The sequence below is a fragment of the Typopeltis vanoorti genome, chromosome 2 (genome assembly GCF_054136105.1).
Source record: "Typopeltis vanoorti isolate ZY-2024b chromosome 2, IOZ_Tvanoo_1.0, whole genome shotgun sequence".
NCBI lineage: Eukaryota > Metazoa > Arthropoda > Arachnida > Uropygi > Thelyphonidae > Typopeltis > Typopeltis vanoorti.
The window spans coordinates 47,050,921-47,069,248 of NC_143550.1; the positions used below are offsets into that span (position 1 = coordinate 47,050,921).

An 18,328-nucleotide genomic window follows, 5' to 3' on the forward strand; every position below is an offset into this window, starting at 1 on the left:
CTTCGCCCATTCTGTTTAAGTGACCATACCACCTGAGATTAGCTCTGCTAATGCATTCCTGGATGCTGACAATGTCAAGTTCTTTCCTAATATCCTCGTTTTTAATATGATATTGCCATTGATACCATCTGTTCATGCCTATAATCTTTCTCAGGACTCTCATATCTGCGGTCTCTAGTCTTTGGTCAAGTGTTTTACTTCTGACCCAGCTCTCAGATCCATAAGTTAAAACTGGTTTGAACACTGTCTTGTATACAGCTAATTTAGTGTTCTGACTAATTTCTCTCTTATTCCATATGAATTTATTCAGTTGACTTCCCACCATACCAGCTTTGCGGATTCTGTTGTCTATTTCTATATTTAATTTACCATCTTCAGTAAAAATCGTGCCTAAATAGCTGAAATGTTTTACTTATTCCACAGGTTCTCCATTCACAACACAGTTGACATTTTCAATGATTCTGCCTATTTTCATTGTCTTTGTCTTTTTATTGCTGCCCTTCATACTATATCTATCACAACAGTTATTCAATTTAGTCAGAGAATCTTGCAGACTTGTAGCGGATTTATTTAGAAGTATAACATCATCCGCATAAAGCAAAGAGCTGACATTAACATCTCCAATTTTGATATCATGTTTAATGCCACTTTCCTTCATAATGTGATCCATATAGATAATGAATAACAGAGGGGATAATGTACATCCTTGTCTCACACCAGATTTAACATTAAACCATCTTCCTGTACATCCTTCAATTCTAACTGCTGACTTACAACTCAAATAAAGACTAAGTATTGCTTGATATAATGCCCCATTCACACCATATAACTGCAGCGTATTGAATAGCTTCTCTCTTGGCACCTTGTCATATGCCTTTTCCAAATCGACAAAACTTAAATACAGATCTTTGTTATATTCCCATGCTTTCTCTACTATTTGTCGTAAAGTGAAGATCTGATCCTGACAGCCTCTATTTGGCCTGAATCCAGCTTGTTCTTCACCAAGCTTTTCTTCCACAATTCTTCTCAACCGTTTTTAAGTATACTTGCATAGATCTTGCCAGGAACATTCAGTAGGGAAATACCTCTGTAATTCTCACATTCAGTTTTATTTCCCTTTTTATATATGGTTACTATGAGAGCTCTACTCCAATCATTGGGAATTCGTCCCTCTGTGCAGGCTTTCTGAACTATGCAGTGCAGCCACTGTAAGACTCTTATACCACCATACTTCAGAATTTCTGGTTGAATATCATCTACTCCTGCTGCCTTTCCACATTTCAAGCCTTTGATGGCTTTTTCTATATTCCTATTTTAATCCTATACCCAAATATAAGCATATGAGTGAGGTAACTTCATAACTTGTCTACTTCTATATAGAGGCTGTTCACTTCAGATCAGTTGCCTTAGTAACAGGAATATAATTTCTCCCCAAGTATAATAAACATTGTAACCAAACAGAAAAACTTTTTACAGCTACTGCCCATCGAGAGTATTTCAAGTGATAAACTTTTTTTTACTACTTGTATATATGGAAAATATATGAATTTTGCATTGATTTAACCTTGGAGTCCAAGGACTCATCACAGGAGGGCACTCTATTCCACACATCTAACTGTCTTCCCTACTACTTAATTCTCCTACTACACACAACTACCATCAATGCCATCTACTACCCATCATGACGACCAAGTATAATAATGTTTCAGTGATGTTCGTCTTTGAGCTCCTGGGAGTAGTATAGTTCTTCTCGGTAATCAGTTTTTTGCTGCCACTGAATCTAGCCACGATTGAGTGTCACGTTATCCTGAAGTGATTCAATTCTAATTAGGAGTGATGATGTTTAGTGATCCTTTTGGGTCCCTTAGTGAAATTTCAAGTGATCATTTAGATCATTCAGCATTTTTGGAGGGAATCTTCCTACTTGAACAGCATCCTCAATAAAAGTTCTGTTAAAGTATTAGGTCTGGCTAGTGACTTTTCCTATAATGTTTTTGCATTAGTGGATTCTAAGCCAACTGATGTGAAGTCAACAGCTTTATACAAGTGGAGTAGTCATGAAGTTACTTCGTTTATATTCTTACACTTGGGTATAGGATTAAAGTTGGAATATACTTTCTTATCAGGGCATTGAATATTGTGTATAGAAATAGTCAGAAAATATTGAATAAGTTTAATTGATAAGTAATATTTTCTATATACAAGCAGGAAAAAAAAGTGTTGAAAAAAAAGTAGTGGATAGAGGAGTGGTGGAAAGTTTTTCCACTTGGTTACACAAAGGGAAACATCTTTGCCATCTCATTTCCATCCAGTTTCACTCACTTCAGTTCTTTCTTAAGTAATGGAGTAATTAATGCTTATTCATTAAGTTTATTAATGAGTTGCAGGTAATTGCAAACTGTGGGTTTTAAAATTTAGAAAACATGATGGAATGTCGAGTAGGCACTTCATGGGGATATATATTAGAGGAAGTATAGGAAATGAGAAATCTTTAGGTGATGGTGGATAGGGATCTAAAATTTAGAGGATACTTTGCTAAAATTGAGAGGATAGCATAACAAATTTTGGCAATAATGTGGAGGGCTCTGACTTTTAGAAGTAAGGAGATTCTGGTCTACATTATATAAGACTTTTGTTAGGCAACATGAACTACTGTGTGCAGATTTTATCACCTGGTTTTCTAAAGGATGAAGAAATATGGTAAAGGTCTAGAAAGGATTGACTAAGATAGACTCTGGAATGTTGAGTATGAAGAATTGTTGAAAAGATGCAATTTACAGTCTAGTGGATAGGATCTGAAAGGATGATATGATAGCGACATAAGTTGGTAAGGGATTCTTATCAGATTAACATTGAAGAGCTTTTTCATAGAATGGTGTGAGAGAACACAAGGTTATCTCTGGAAACTCTATGAAAAATGTGTGAGCCAAGAAGTGAGAAGCAGATTTTTTGCATGCAGAGTTGTGAATTTTTGGAATGCATTGCTTGAGAGTATGGTCTACAGAGTGTGGTCTGTGAAAATTCACATTTTCATGTGAAAATGTATTTAAGTTGCAACATAAAGAGCTGCATGTATAGCAGAAGGCCCTCCCTATCCTGAGACCTATATAGTCTTTGACTCTATATAGGTTCTCAGGATAATAATAATAATATTAAGATGAAGAATAAAAAAGCTGAGAATTTTGGAAAATCATGGTTTGAATAAATTAACAAAAAATTATGGCAAGTGTCTGGGTGATATTACCTCTTTTGTTGCTGTATCTCCATCAGGTCAAAAGCAGAATGAACTGCAGAAAAGCCTTAATGGTTAGGTGATTATATATTTTAATTAACTATTGTTAAAAAGAATGTATTATTCATATGAACCTATAGTGTACAAGTATAGTGGAAGATGGACTAATGAGCAGGATATGTGAGGAATTAAAACTTGATATTAATAAGGCAGTAGGACTTGACAATACATTGGTGCATGTCTTGAAGGAATGCTCTAGAAAATGAACAGCACTTTTGACACATCTTTTTAACATGAGTCTTACAACAGGGTGAGTCCCAAAGAAATGAAAGTTGGAGAAAATTGTTTCACTTCATAAAAGGAGGGGATAAGACTGAGGCTACAAATTATAGGCCAGTCTGTGTGTCTAGAGTTGTATTAAAGCATTAAAGAAGTTGTTGAGGACTAGGATTCAGAAATGGGTTGATAATGGTAGTATTTTTTATGATGATCAGCATGGGTTTGTTAGGGAAGGTTATGCTTTAACAGTTATGCATTAGAAGAAAGTAACAAATTCACTGGATAAAGGAGATTCATATATATTGGTGCACTTGGATTTTTCAAAGGCCTTTGATAGACTTCCAGAGATAACAGACTAATAACTTGGATCGTTGATTGCTGTCAGATAGGAATCATCAGTTTGTGTATGGAGGGGTATCCCAAAAGAGAAAGGTCACCAGTGAAGTGCCACAGAGATCTAGTTGGGGACTATTATTGTTTAACTTGTATGTTAATGACATTGGGACCAACTTAACTGAGGATGTGCAACTGTTTGCTGATTATGCAAAGTTGGCTAAGCAAATGTTATGGCTTTGCAGGAGGATCGGAATAGATTATGTGAGTGGGCAAGTGAGTAGAGCTTTCAATTTAATGTCGCAAAGTGCAAGGTCTTGAAATTTGATAGGCAAGGTTGAGATGCAGAATATAGAATTAATGGAGAATTTTGAAGGAGGTGGAGGAGATAAGAGATCTTGGAGTGGTCGTGGACAGATTAGGACAAGCAGGGAAAAATTGTTCCACTTCACAAAGGGAGGATATAAGACTGAGGCTACAAATTATAAGCCAGTCTGTGTGTCTGGGGTTATTATTAAAGAAGTTGGTGAGGATTAGGATTCAGAAATGGGTTAATAATAATGAGGAAAACATTGACATGCAGAACCAAAGAGGTTTGGTTTCCTTGTATAAGGCTTTGATCAGGTGAAATATGGACTGCTGTGTGCAGCTTTGTTCACATGGGGGGGGGGGAGAATGGTTTGCTGAACTTCTAGAGAAGGTTAAACTCAGGGTCAAGTCTATGGAATGTCAGATATGAGGAGAGATGAAGGGAATGCAACTTATAGAGACTTGTGAATAGAAGAAGGGGGGGGGATATGATTTAGACATAAGTTTGTGAGGTTTGTCACCAGATTAATGTGGAAGAGATTTTTCATAGAGTAGATAGAGGCAAGGGTAGAACTAGAGGCCATGCGAGGAAACTGAATAAGGCAGTGTGTGAGTATGGGAGTGATAATCAGGTTCTCTGAATGGAGAGTGACTGGTGAGTGGAATGCATTGTCTAAAAGTGCAGAAAGTGGTTTGTTGACATGAAGAAATAAACAACATCAACTTTAATGAATTCAGTGTAATCCTTTATCCAAGTATGAGCAAACAAAGTTTGCACCTGAAAGTATCTTCAGGACCAAGCTACCATCACTCCTATCTCAGTATCTCCCATAATGCAAAACACATCTCCTTGTGGATATGTATAATGTTATGCATTAAGGGAAGGGCCATACTAGTTTCGACCTTTATTGAGGTCTCTTCAGTGGGAGACAGGCCCAAACATGGAGATACCAGGCAGAAGCAATAGCGAGGTCATCTTTACCTATAGGAGTTGCCAAAAGGTGTGCCACCTTTTTTATTAAATTACTCCAGATTTAGAGAAAGAGGTTGAAAGTTTATTTTTCACTTGGTTAGACTATAATGAATTTCTAAAATTCATTATAACTAAATTCATTATAGTCTAACCAAGTGAAAAATGAACTTTCAACATCAACTTTATCAGATCAAGTCGTAAGGCTTGGTCACAGCTCCTTTGACTGGGAGGCACCAACACTTCAAACTGGACTACTGGAAAAGTAAATCTTAACAGTATTTGCAAAAATCTTGACAAAAAAAGCTAAACCCAAAATTCTTGCAGATACCAAAAAAGAGATCCATCATATTTATAAAAAAAAAAAAAATTATCTAATCATGTCCGACTTCTACAGCAAACTCCAATCCAGTAATCATAAATTAACTTGATGCAGCACCCTAACTAAAACAGGAAAAGCTCCTGGTGTTGATGGCAACCTTCCAGACTTTCTTACTTACCTTGGTCCAAGAGCAAAATTCTGGCTATCTAATTTCTTCTCCACAATAATAAATGAACGACTCTCAAAAATTTGGCAACAGGGAACCAGGACTGCTGTTCCAAGAGTTGAGGCATTACAACCCCAAGTTGTGCCTGTCAGCTTGTTCATGATGTGGTTCCTGGCAGATATCCTTAACTTAGTTTTATCCAGATGTTTTTGGTAAGTTACACTATGGTCAAGTGTGACACCAAGGTAACGAGGGTTACATTCATGGATTGGACACCTGTTACAGAAGTTTAATTTTAGTTTTCTATGAGCCTCATGGTTATTTAGGCAGAAAGTAGAAACAACAGTTTTTCTGGGATTAGGAGATAGTTCCCAGTATTTCCAGTAAATTTGTATTGAGCTCAGATCTTTGCTCATTGTTTCCTCAAAGCCTTGGAAGGTACTGTCTTAGGTGGTGATAGCTATGTCATCAGCATACATAAACTTTCACTTTTGACTATCTGTTGGAAGGATATTGCTTGTGTATAGGTTAAATAATGCTGGGGTGAGAACAGATCTTTACAGCAATTCCTGTTGGATAAATGTTCTGCTTTTTTGTGAATTCAGATGAACCTTTATTTTCCTATTGGAGAGTATTTATTCTAGCAATTTTAGTGTTTTTTTGGCAGTTGATTATTTTGGTTGCTTTATACAGTAAATCTTTCTTCCATATGGTGTCATTAGCTGATGTTAGGTCTATGAAGGCAGTACCTGTTTTTAAACTCATTTGGTATCCAAGCTGGGTTGTGAGAGCTAGGACCTGGTTGCAGCAGCTTCTGCAAGGACTAAACCCAGCCTGTTCACTGGGTTTGCTTTGCTTGAAATTCTAGAAATGATAATCCTTTTAAAAAAATTGTAGGGAGTACAGATTAATGCTATAGAGTGGTAGTTATTAATTTCATCAGTTGATTTATTGGATTTTGGAAGGGCTATTATCTCCCTCATCATGAATGCATTGTTGGCGAATGAATATAAACAGTAGTATAATAGGTTTTGTGCGAATGCTGGATAGTGTTGGCCTCTCATGAATCTCAGGACCCCATGGGGATATCTAGATCACTGTTTCCCCAAACTTTACATAGCTTGGGACTGGTTTTTTTTTTTAAACAGACATGATAATATACTCTTAAGTATATTATCATGTCTGTTTTTTATTTATTTTTTTACCAAAAATAGTTTGTAAAGTCATAAATTTGCCTTTCTTTTCTGTTTATTATTTTTCTCCTCTTTCAGACTCTTCAGAAATACCCAATCACCACCTTTTGTGCTCCATCAACAGGATATCAGATGATTCTTCAAGAAAATACTAAATATTACCACTTTCCACATTTATATCACTGTGTTACTGGTGGAGAAGCTCTTGTGAGTATTATGATTAACATTAGCTTTTATAGAAGTGATAATGTATTTTGATTGATTGTATATGAAATTTTGTTTGTTAGGTGTTTGGTTAGGTTTGTTTGATAGGTATCAAAGGAGATGGCATATTGAGAAAGTGAAAGAAGATGACCTGTTAGATATTATGTGACAGTTTTAAAAAAATGTGAAGGGAAGGTGAGATAATTTTTTTTTCTTTCAAAAAATGACAGTACAGTATTTTGTAACATTGCAGGTAGTTAAGTGGTCCTCATCTCATTGAAGAATGGGGTGGAGATAGGTGTTTAGAGCACTTGTTATAGAAGATTTTTAAGCTTGTGATGTTTGAGCACTGCTGCAAGGTTTGTATGAGTAGGATAAATTAATTATGTTATCAGTGAAGAAAAAGTCATTTATATATTATATATATGTGTATGTATGTCTGCATGGTTAGCCTAGTGGCTGTGCACTTCACAATCATATGCCTGGGGAAGCAGTGTCCTAGGTTCGATTCCCATCTGAGACCTGAGGAGCTTAAGGATCTTCCTCAGCCATAGCCAAATTAGCCAGTCTTGGGCATGGACAGTAGGGTTTTTCCCTCAGTTTATTCTAGGGATTTTCATCCTGCAAACAGGCAAACCGGACCTGTGAACACACAGGATACAGCCATAGGACATAGCACGGCAAGGAAGGTAACGGGAAACCACCTTGCTCATAGTCACTTCCCTAGTATGGTAGCATAGCTGCCCCTACCATCCATAAGGATAATGAGTAATGAGGCAGGTGACATAAGAGAGCCCTGAGAAATACCTGTATTGGTAGGGTAATCTGAAGACAGAATACTGTCAATTATTGTATAGTGAATGACTTAGAGAAAAAGTGGCAGTCAAATTACAGACAGTCCATAAGATGGCTTTTGAGCATCCTTCTATACCAGAGCCTATCAGATGTCTTGGAAATATCAAGTGAAACAGCACAAGTTTCTCCAAATGTTTTCATAGTACATATCCAAAGTTGTCTGATTTGGAGTGGTTCAATCCATGCTAGTGGTTACTGATTAACTGGTGGGGCTCTCCATGTCATCAAGAAATTGATGATTAATGACCTCTATTATTTTCAAAGAGCACTGAGGTGAGGATAATAGCTTAATATTTCACTGTTGACTTTACCTTTTTTTGGGGGGGGGACTTAATGTGGACTTGCTTCCTTTCTGTGGGGTAGATATCAGCTGAAAATGACAGCGTAGAGATGTGGGACAAGAGTTAGTTCTAGAGCATATCTCAAAGTATAATAGCTGGGATACCAGATGAATGGTGATATTCCATAGACTAAATTTTATTTAGGGTCATAATGATGGATCCAGTTTTTGTCTTATGTCAGATTTTGTGACGAAAAGCATTGCCTTCTCTTTGGTAATGTTGAAGCAATCAACAACAAACTTACAATTTTGTTTGGTTTATTTTTGAATCTGTTGGTATACCAGGTGGTGATTGTAAGACAACTGTGGTTCTAAGGGTTCCTGAAAGATAAGTAAAGCTTATATTTATTATATGGCAGTACTATGTTCTTGTAAACGGAGGCTGATTTGAATCAGGGGAGGGAATGTAAAGTGAGTTTTGCTCTGTGATAATAGAGATTAATATGCATTGTTCAGTTGAGTTTTGTGTTCTTTGTTAATTATTTTCTGTTATTTTATTCATTGATCCAAGACAAGATGACTGAGATCATTGTGTTGATCGACACAAATATGAATAATGTAAGCAGGGTGGATTTTGCAAGGATTGTGATATGCATGCATAGGGTTGATGATATTTATGTAGAGAGGTTGAATAGGAGAAGTGAGTGAGTGTGACATGCTAAAAGACTAAGGCTTCTTTGAATCAAGATGGAGAATGTGGTGCAAGCAATGTTGGACCAAGGTTGAGTGACAGTGCAGAATGTGAGTGGTAGGTAGGCAGAAGGGAGAACAAGAGACTGTGAGTTTAGACATGGAAGCAAGTGAGACTGACAATAAGGATGAATGTGACTGATAAGGTGGTGTGTGACATTGATGGAAAGAAAGAGTACATCTGACTGAAAACATGAAAAACTGATGCTTCTTCTTTCTTGCTCTCAAGGTTACATAGTGAGCAGCATTCACTGTGTAGAATCAGGGGAGGGAATGTAAAGTGAGTTTTGCTCTGTGATAATAGAGATTAATATGCATTGTTCAGTTGAGTTTTGTGTTCTTTGTTAATTATTTTTATGGAGGCAAAAACACACATATTAGAGCAATTACTTTACTTTACTTATAATTAAGAAAATAATACTTGGTGTTTCGACTTTTATTATGAGATCATCATCAGGAAACATCAGTTCATATGAACACATATATGACTGATATTTATATGTATGTTTTTCTAATGACCTATATATATATATATATATATATATATAGGTTGAAATGTTAAGTGTTATTTTCTTAATTATAATTAAAGTAATTGCTCTAACGTGTGTTTTTGTTTTCAAAAATTCTACACAATGAATGTGAGACTGATGGCAAGAAAGGGAGTGTAATTTATGACAAGGCAGCAAACAAGCATAAATGGCAGTGAGAAAGTGATTCATGACTTTAGAGTTGTGAAGATGAGGCAAGAAATGAAGTATATACAGTAAGCATATTGCTCTGTGGAGATTCACTTATTAGAGCTGTAGTGAATAAGGAGATATATACAAGGGTTTATTTTCATGAAGGTAGAATAAGCAAAGTGATTGATGCATGGAATACACAGCGTAAGTGAGCAAAAGAGTTAGCAATGGTGATAGTAACAGATGATTTCATTGGGAACAAAGAGAATGTGAGAATAGATGTTAGAAGTTATCGAGGAGATTAAAAGATAAGTGGCATGGGAAAGGTAGTGTTGGCCAGGTATAACAGTGATCAATTGGGGTGAGCAAAAGTTAATGAACCGTAGATTAGCAGAGCTGTGTGAAGCTCTACCAGCATAATGGCAAGTAGAGGCAGGCAGGATGAAATATTTAATTGGATTTTGCTATTGAGAAAGGAGTGCAGTTTGAGTTTGAATAACTTAAACTGTATAAGAGTAAGTGTGATGGACTATATTTAAATGGCATTATTATGAGTCAACTGAAGAGACTGTTTTGCCATAAATTAGAGTAATGACTATAGAGAATAATAGATCTGAAGAAGTAAGAGGCATTGTGGAAGAGTAAGGTTTCAGAGATTGATGTAATGCTTGTGAATAGAGTTACTGAATGAGAAGGGTGAATGCTGGAAACAAAAGTGAATAATAACTGGTAATTAGTTTACGGAATTAACAACGCATATAAAGTATATTAATTAAAGGTAACTTTAATGAATAACTTCTATATTTAGGGGATGGTGATAGACTTGGTGTAATCTTTATTGTGGAGGGGGGGAGGGGGGTTGTGGTTTACAGGTTTTAGTATTTTTTGGATTTTTTTGGGGTTATAGTCATTGGCTAAGAAAGTGTTGAGGATGTGGTTTAGTTCAATAGTCAGGGCCTTGTCATCTGAGCAGATTAATTTTGCCCTGTTATATAGTGTTTTTATCACCCCATATTGTTGTGAGGGGGAGTGGTGGGATTGCTGGTGAATGTATCTGCCAGTGTGGGTGGGTTTTCTGTAAACAGAGAAAACCAAAGATCCATCAAGCTGGCAGGTGATTAAAGTGTCTAGGAAGGGGAGGGTGTTGTTTTCCTCTTTTTCTAAGGTGAACTGGACTCTGGGGTGTTGGTTGTTTAAGTGTGCTAGGAAGGAGTGGAGTGTGTCTGAGCCATGTGACCAAATAGCAAACACATCGTCCACATAACAAAGCCAAATAGTGGGTTTTTGTGGGGCGGAGTTTAAGGCTTTCTCTTCAAATGTCTCCATAAAGAAATTGGCCAAGGGTGGGGAAAGTGGTGAACCCCTGGCTTTCCCCTCTATCTGTTTGTAGAACTTTCCTTGCCAAACGAAATAGCCTGAGTTCATTGTGAACTGAAATAGGGCTGAGATATCGGGAGGAAACTTGGCTTGGATGAGCTCCAGGGTTTCTTTGAGTGGGACATTAGTGAATAGGGAGGAGACGTCAAAACTGACCATTATGTCAGTGTGTTGGAGTGTGAGGTTTTCTATACTGGCTTTAAAGTGGACTGTATATTCGTTCTCACTAAAGCCAAACCTCCAAAATCCAACTTATCCAAAAATGAATATACAGCCCTACAAGAATTGAAAAACAACAAAAAAATAGTAATCACCAAAGCTGACAAGGGAAGCGCCACTGTGGTACTCAATCAAAAAGACTACAAAGGTAAGCTAAATTCTTTAGTACTAGTACGTACTACTTACCTCCCCATTGAATATAATCCGACCAGCTCTCAGATTAGAACAACCACAGACTCCTTAAGAAAGTCACTTCTTGGCCTGTGGAAGTCACCAACAAACTTAAACCTTATAACTCTAGACCCCCCCGATTATATGGACTCCCAAAAATACATAAACAAAATGTGCCATTGCGTCCCATAGTGGATGGCATTGATTCTCCCACATATAAATTAGCCAAACATTTAGCCAAAACGCTCACACACTACACTGGCAAAACACCATCACACATAAAAACTCAGCCCACTTTAAAGCCAGTATAGAAAACCTCACACTCCAACACACTGACATAATGGTCAGTTTTGACGTCTCCTCCCTATTCACTAATGTCCCACTCAAAGAAACCCTGGAGCTCATCCAAGCCAAGTTTCCTCCCGATATCTCAGCCCTGTTTCAGTTCACAATGAACTCAGGCTATTTCGTTTGGCAAGGAAAGTTCTACAAACAGATAGAGGGGAAAGCCAGGGGTTCACCACTTTCCCCACCCTTGGCCAATTTCTTTATGGAGACATTTGAAGAGAAAGCCTTAAACTCCGCCCCACAAAAACCCACTATTTGGCTTTGTTATGTGGATGATGTGTTTGCTATTTGGTCACATGGCTCAGACACACTCCACTCCTTCCTAGGACACTTAAACAACCAACACCCCAGAGTCCAGTTCACCTTAGAAAAAGAGGAAAACAAAACCCTCCCCTTCCTAAACACTTTAATCACCCACCAGCTTGATGGATCTTTGGTTTTCTCTGTTTACAGAAAACCCACCCACACTGGCAGATACATTCACCAGCAATCCCACCACTCCCCTCACAACAATATGGGATGATAAAAACACTAATATAACAGGGCAAAATTAATCTGCTCAGATGACAAGGCCCTGACTATTGAACTAAACCACATCCTCAACACTTTCTTTGCCAATGGCTATAACCCCCAAAAAATCCAAAAAATACTAAAACCTGTAAACCACAACCCCCCCCCCCCCTCCACAATAAAGATTACACCAAGTCTATCACCATCCCCTACATCCAGGTCACCTCTGAGAAAATAACCAATATCCTCAAAAAATATGACCTTACTTCCTGTTACAGACCATATAAAAAGTTGGCATCCCTTATCCGCTCTACCAAAGACCAACCACTTCCCCTAGACCTACCTGGTGTATACCAGGTCCCTTGCAGCTGCAAATTGTCCTACTTTGGCCAAACAGGCAGAACAACAAATATCAGGATTTCAGAACACCAAGACTACATCTGGTTTCACCAGTACAGCCGCTCTGGGCTGGCAGACCATGTCTTGGATACCCACCATAAAATTCGTTGGAAGAAAACAAAAATAATTCATCGCAGCAAGTTTAAATACGAAAGATTATTCAAAGAATCTTCAGCAGCTCTAAAAAACGTTCCAAACCTCAACAAATTTGGGAGACTTTCATTATGAGAACTTCAGCCCAACTGCCAAGACTACCAAATTAGCCTGCAAGAGGGCACCATTAGGACTTTAGGAACAATATAATTTGTTGCTTTCTTCCTCATTTGCTTTGTGTTAGTTCCTGAGTGCACATACCATATCTTTATGTTCCTGAAGATGGCAATGTGACATTGCCGAAATATAGAAGTTATTCATTAAAGTTACCTTTAATTAATATACTTTATATGCGTTGTTAATTCCGTAAACTAATTACCAGTTATGTCTAACCAACGTATAAGTCTTGCTACTAGAAAAAGTGAATAATGTGAGCAGACAAGAAAAGAATGTGTTGGGATGGCCTAGGATGTAAAAGCAGCATTTGTATCTGAACTGCATCTGCAGAAAGGTATGGGATCGGTGGTAATAGAGAGAAATGGCCACTGGGAGGTGTGGAGGTGGAGTCACATCTCAGAAGTAGTGTCAGTTGGACTTGATATATACCCAGAAATGTTGTTCATGAATGCCAGAAGTATCAGAAATAAGGGAAAGGAAATTATTGCATTGATAGAGTTCACCCAAAATAGTTGGAATAAATAAGATATGATTGAATGAGGATGATATCCTGATGAGAATAGATATGGATGGATTATGATTATTTCTAGAAGACAGAAAGGGCATAAAGGGAGGGGGGGGGGATTTTGTTGATGATAGTAGAGGAGTTAAACCCATGAAAGTTAGAGATGTAAGAAGAAGACATGAAAAAGAAAGAGGGAATAGTGGCTATGTTTTGAGACAGCATAATGGCAGGTAGAGGCAGGCAGGATTAAATATTTAATTGGATCTTGCTATTGAACTAGTAAGGTGGAGGACAATGTCAAAGAATTATATAGGCAAATTAGTATAGGAAATAAGAAGATAATCATTATGGGCGGTTTTAATTATGGAAATTCAGAAGTCTCAGAAAATGAATTTCTTGAGTTTTTGAGGGAATATGCCAGGTCAGTATGTAACAGAAGAGAATCGTTGGGCTTGGATTTGATCATTTCATCAGAAGGTGTTATTATAAAATGAGGGGCTGAATCTTCCTCCAGTTGGGGAGAGTGATCCTGATTCAATCACCTGTGTAGTGGTCAGTCATATGAGGACTTCTGTGAGGAAGAGGGATATGTAGAACTACAAGGCTGGTAATAAATTATGAAAAGCTCACGAGATTGTAGCTGTATCATGGTATGAGCAATTGATCAGAATATAAGATCAGTGCTGCTTTGGCCCAAGAAAGAAAGACATATCTCAGTTCTTGTGTAGAGGCTTAAGTGCTGTGAGGACATTATGTTGGAGGTTTAATGGATTTTTTACAACACTCAAAAAGAATTAAATTAGAATTTAATACTCCTATATTTCATCCTAGTCACTAGGACATCTACGGGGATTACGAAGACAATTAATGTAACATACACACAAAAACTTACAATACTAAGCCCAACCACGTGGGTGACACTAAAGTCCTATCTAGGTGGAGCGCCTTCTAAGGGCGGTAGTAGGTGGCCTGGAATGTAAGGTGGGACCTCTGGTGATGAGTGTTTCCCAAATCTTCGGAAGCTTAATGCAACCGTATTACATTTACAATACGGTTGCATTAAGCTTCCGAAGATTTGGAAAACACTCATCACCAGAGGTCCCACCTTACATTCCAGGCCACCCTCTACTGCCCTTAGAGGGCGCTCCACCTAGATAGGACTTTAGTGTCACCCACGTGGTTGGGCTTAGTATTGTAAGTTTTTGTGTGGATGGTACATTAATTGTCTTCGTAATCCCCGTAGATGTCCTAGTGACTAGGACGAAATATAGGAGTATTAAATTCTAATTTAATTCTTTTTGAGTGTTGTAAAAAATCCATTAAACCTCCAACATAACATATCTCAGTGTATTCCAAAAAATCTGGAGGTAAAGATGTAATGAAGAGGTAAAGCATGCAGTCTCAAAGATTGCATTATGGAGACAGTATGAAGATGAGTAATTATCATCTGCATGAAGAATACAAAAACACAGCCAAGAAAGGTGACTCGTTTGATAAGGATGCAAAAGTACAATATGAACAGCAATTAGCCAGTTAGGCCAAAAAAAAAAAAAAATCTTAGAAAGTTCATTCAATATGTGGCCAGTAGAAGAAAGAATAATTATGGAAAGAGGATGCTAGTTGATGCAAACGGTAGAATGATAATCCTCCAAGAACATAGTTGAAATATTATTAAGCAATCCATAGATATTTTCACCTTGGTGCCTCCATAGCTCAGTAAATTTTCATGTAGCCCTTTGGTTGGAACAAAATAAGTTCAGTCCCATCTAGCATGCAAAGAACTTTTAGAGTTTTCAGCTGAAGGTGAGTTAGCCAATCTCATATGGTGCTGGTGGCAGGATTTTCTTCCTGGAAACTCCAGTTATTTATCCTGCAAAACCCAAGAAGTATGTATGATGTGTCCTGCAAGAACACACAATTGATAGCCATAATACACCAGGATTAACGCACTATCAAAGCATTAACTAGGTTTCCAAGTAGTCAAGTTGTCTGTGACAGGACATTGGGCCTAACTTGCAAGGGAAATAAGATTTTATCCTCACAAACTTGACATCATATACAGCTTGAATGCAGTAGTAAAAGAGGAAGAGACACTGATGGTGAGTGAGTATCTACCACCTTACCAACTTGATGTTAGTAAGGTGGTAGGTTTTTCATGATATATCACCATGTGTTTTGAGGGAATATTCCGGGGAATCTAGTTAGAATCTAGTTTCATGTGATTGTAACGGCCTTGATATACCAGAAATAAACTTTCCAGAAATAACAGACAAGACATTTCAGGCCTTTCATGCCACTTTGCCTCTACTAACCATCACATTGAGTGGGATAAGAGCCTTATGCCATACATAGAAGATAACTACAATTCAAGAACCTTTAAAGAAGCAGCTACAGTCACCCGTAAAACTGAAAACCTAAACAAGAATCAAGGTCTAATTTTACCAGAAATTTGGAAAACTTTTATCAGATCATTAAACATCAAAGAAATGAACTTTCATAACAATTACGTAATGAGCCATAACGAATAAATCACGTTAACGAGACACGCACATTGTCATGCACAATACCAATTTTTTGTATGAATTAGAACCATCAGTTATAACCTAGTCTGTAACCTTCATTTTAGCTTACTAGTTTGTATTCCCTGAGGATGCCAATAGAAAACGATTGGCGAAACATGTAGGAGGATAAAATAAAGCTACTTGACAAAGATTATAAAAAAAGTGTAATAGTCTTATGAATAATTGTCAAGAAAAAAATTCAACATAATGCCTTGATATACTTCTTTAAAATGAGCCTTACATCAGTCCAACTTCTAAAGGAGTAGAAAAATGACAAATGTTTCTGCTTCAGAAGGGAGGTGATAAGACTGGCTTCAAAATATAGGCCAGTATGTATGTCTGGAGTTCTTTTCAGGTACTGGAAAGGTTAGTTGAGTCAAATATCCAGAATTGGGTTCACAACAACATTGTTTTCATGATTTGTCAAATGACAAATGCTTTGTCATTTGTCAACTTGATTTATTTAGATTTTTGCAAATGCCTTTGATATGGTGCTACATGACAAATGTAATTAAATAATTACATTTAATATCTTTGAATAGTTGCGTTGGATAATAGATTAGCACATTGGATTGGAGATTGGTTGTCTAATGTGTATCAGCAAGTTGATATGGGGAGCAATATCCAAGAAGTCACTAGTGGTGGCCCCAGTGATCTGTTTTATGACTGTTTTCTGTTTAGCATATCGAGAAAGGTTTATATAGTGATATGCAGTTATTTGTAGATGATGATGATGATGACAGCTTTATAAGTGGTTGAGTAGCCTGCGTGAGTTGGTCCTTTTGTGTAATTATCAGTTTAATGTTGCCAAGGGTAAGGTTTTAAAATTTAGTAAACAAAGATGGGATGCAGTTAGTGAGGATATGTTAGAGGAGGTGGAGGAAATAAGGGATTTGGGGATGATAGTGGAAAGGGACTTAATTTTGCAATGCAAAATTGTGAAAACAGCACAAAAGATTATGGCAATGATACTGAGGATGCTGAGATGCTGACATGTAGAAATAAATACATTATAGTTCCATTGTATAAACCTTGATATGGATTACTGTGAACAGATTTGGATGCCTGGTTTTCGACTAATGAAGAGATATTGAAAATGGACTAGATATCATTGACTAAAGTAATTTCTGGTCTCTGGAAGAGCCAAACAATTAAACTGGAATCATATTTATACATCTGGTTAGTGAGTCTTTGGAAAAAAAGAGTGCATTAGTCAGAAAAAAAAAAATACAAGACATTGCAAAAAAATAGCAAAGCTTATTATTATTATTATTATTATTATTATTATTACCCCAAAACCTCATGGAGTCAAAGACTCATCTGGGAGGTCCTTTTATCACACACACAGCTCATCATACTGTATCTTAAACACACTCAAACTCCTTGCATCCACCACACTCTTAGGCAAGGCATTCCATTCATTCACAACTCTGCACGAAAAAAACCTGCCTCTCACTCCCCTACCCACACCCTCTTTATACAGTTTCCAGGGATAACCACTGGTTCTCCCTTTATCTTCCACTATTTTTATGTAGAACTTCTCCAGCATTAATCCTATAACAACCCCATACCAACTTGTAGGTCTCTATCATATCTCCCCTCTTCCTTCTGTCCACCAGACTCTGCAAATTACATCTTCTCAATCTTTCCTCATATTCGACATTCCAGAGGTCAGAAACTACCTTAATCAGCCGCTTTTGGATCCTTTCCAACATCTCTTCATCTTTCTGAAAACCAGATGACCAAATCTGGGCACAATAGTCCATGTGTGGCCTAATCAAAGCCTTATACAACGGAACAAGAATCTCCCTACTTCTACACGTCAGTGTTCTATGCATCATTCCCAGATTAATGTGTCCATTAATTTCTGATCCTTATCCATTATCACCCCAGATTTCTTATTTTCCCCACCTCTGACAATATATCCTCACCAAGCATAAATTCTGCATCCCATCTTTGTTTTCTAAATTTTAAAACCTTACATTTTGCAATGTTGAACCCACATCCCCATTTTCGTGCCCAATCACTCAATTTATTCAAGTCTTCTTGTAAGGCCACAACATTTTTACTACTCTTCATGGTTCGTCCCAACTTTGCATCATCTGCAAACAACTGAATATCTCCATTCAAATCTTCACCAATATCATTAATATACAAGTTAAACAGTAATGGCCCTAAAACAGACCCCCAAGGCACTCTACTAGTGACTTTCCTTTTCCTGGATATCGCTCCCCCATACACAACTTGTCGATACCTATCAGATAGCCAGTCTCCAATCCAATGCACTAGTCTAATATCCAACCCCATCTGCTCTAGTTTGACTGTCAACTTATCATGAGGTACCCTATCAAAAGCCTTTGCGAAATCCAAGTATATTACTGTGTATCCTTCTCCT

The 18,328-nt window shown here is 37.3% G+C and overlaps 1 protein-coding gene across 1 annotated transcript in view; it reads left to right on the forward strand.

The window, feature by feature from the left end:
* The window catches only part of LOC150108984 (acyl-coenzyme A synthetase ACSM3, mitochondrial-like), a 305,232-nt gene that overhangs the window by 140,493 nt on the left and 146,411 nt on the right, over window positions 1–18,328 (forward strand). The window contains exon 9 of the mRNA XM_090404749.1: window positions 6,883–7,011. Within this exon, the coding sequence (XP_090260875.1) occupies window positions 6,883–7,011 (129 nt within the window). The remainder of the gene's footprint in view (window positions 1–6,882; window positions 7,012–18,328) is intronic.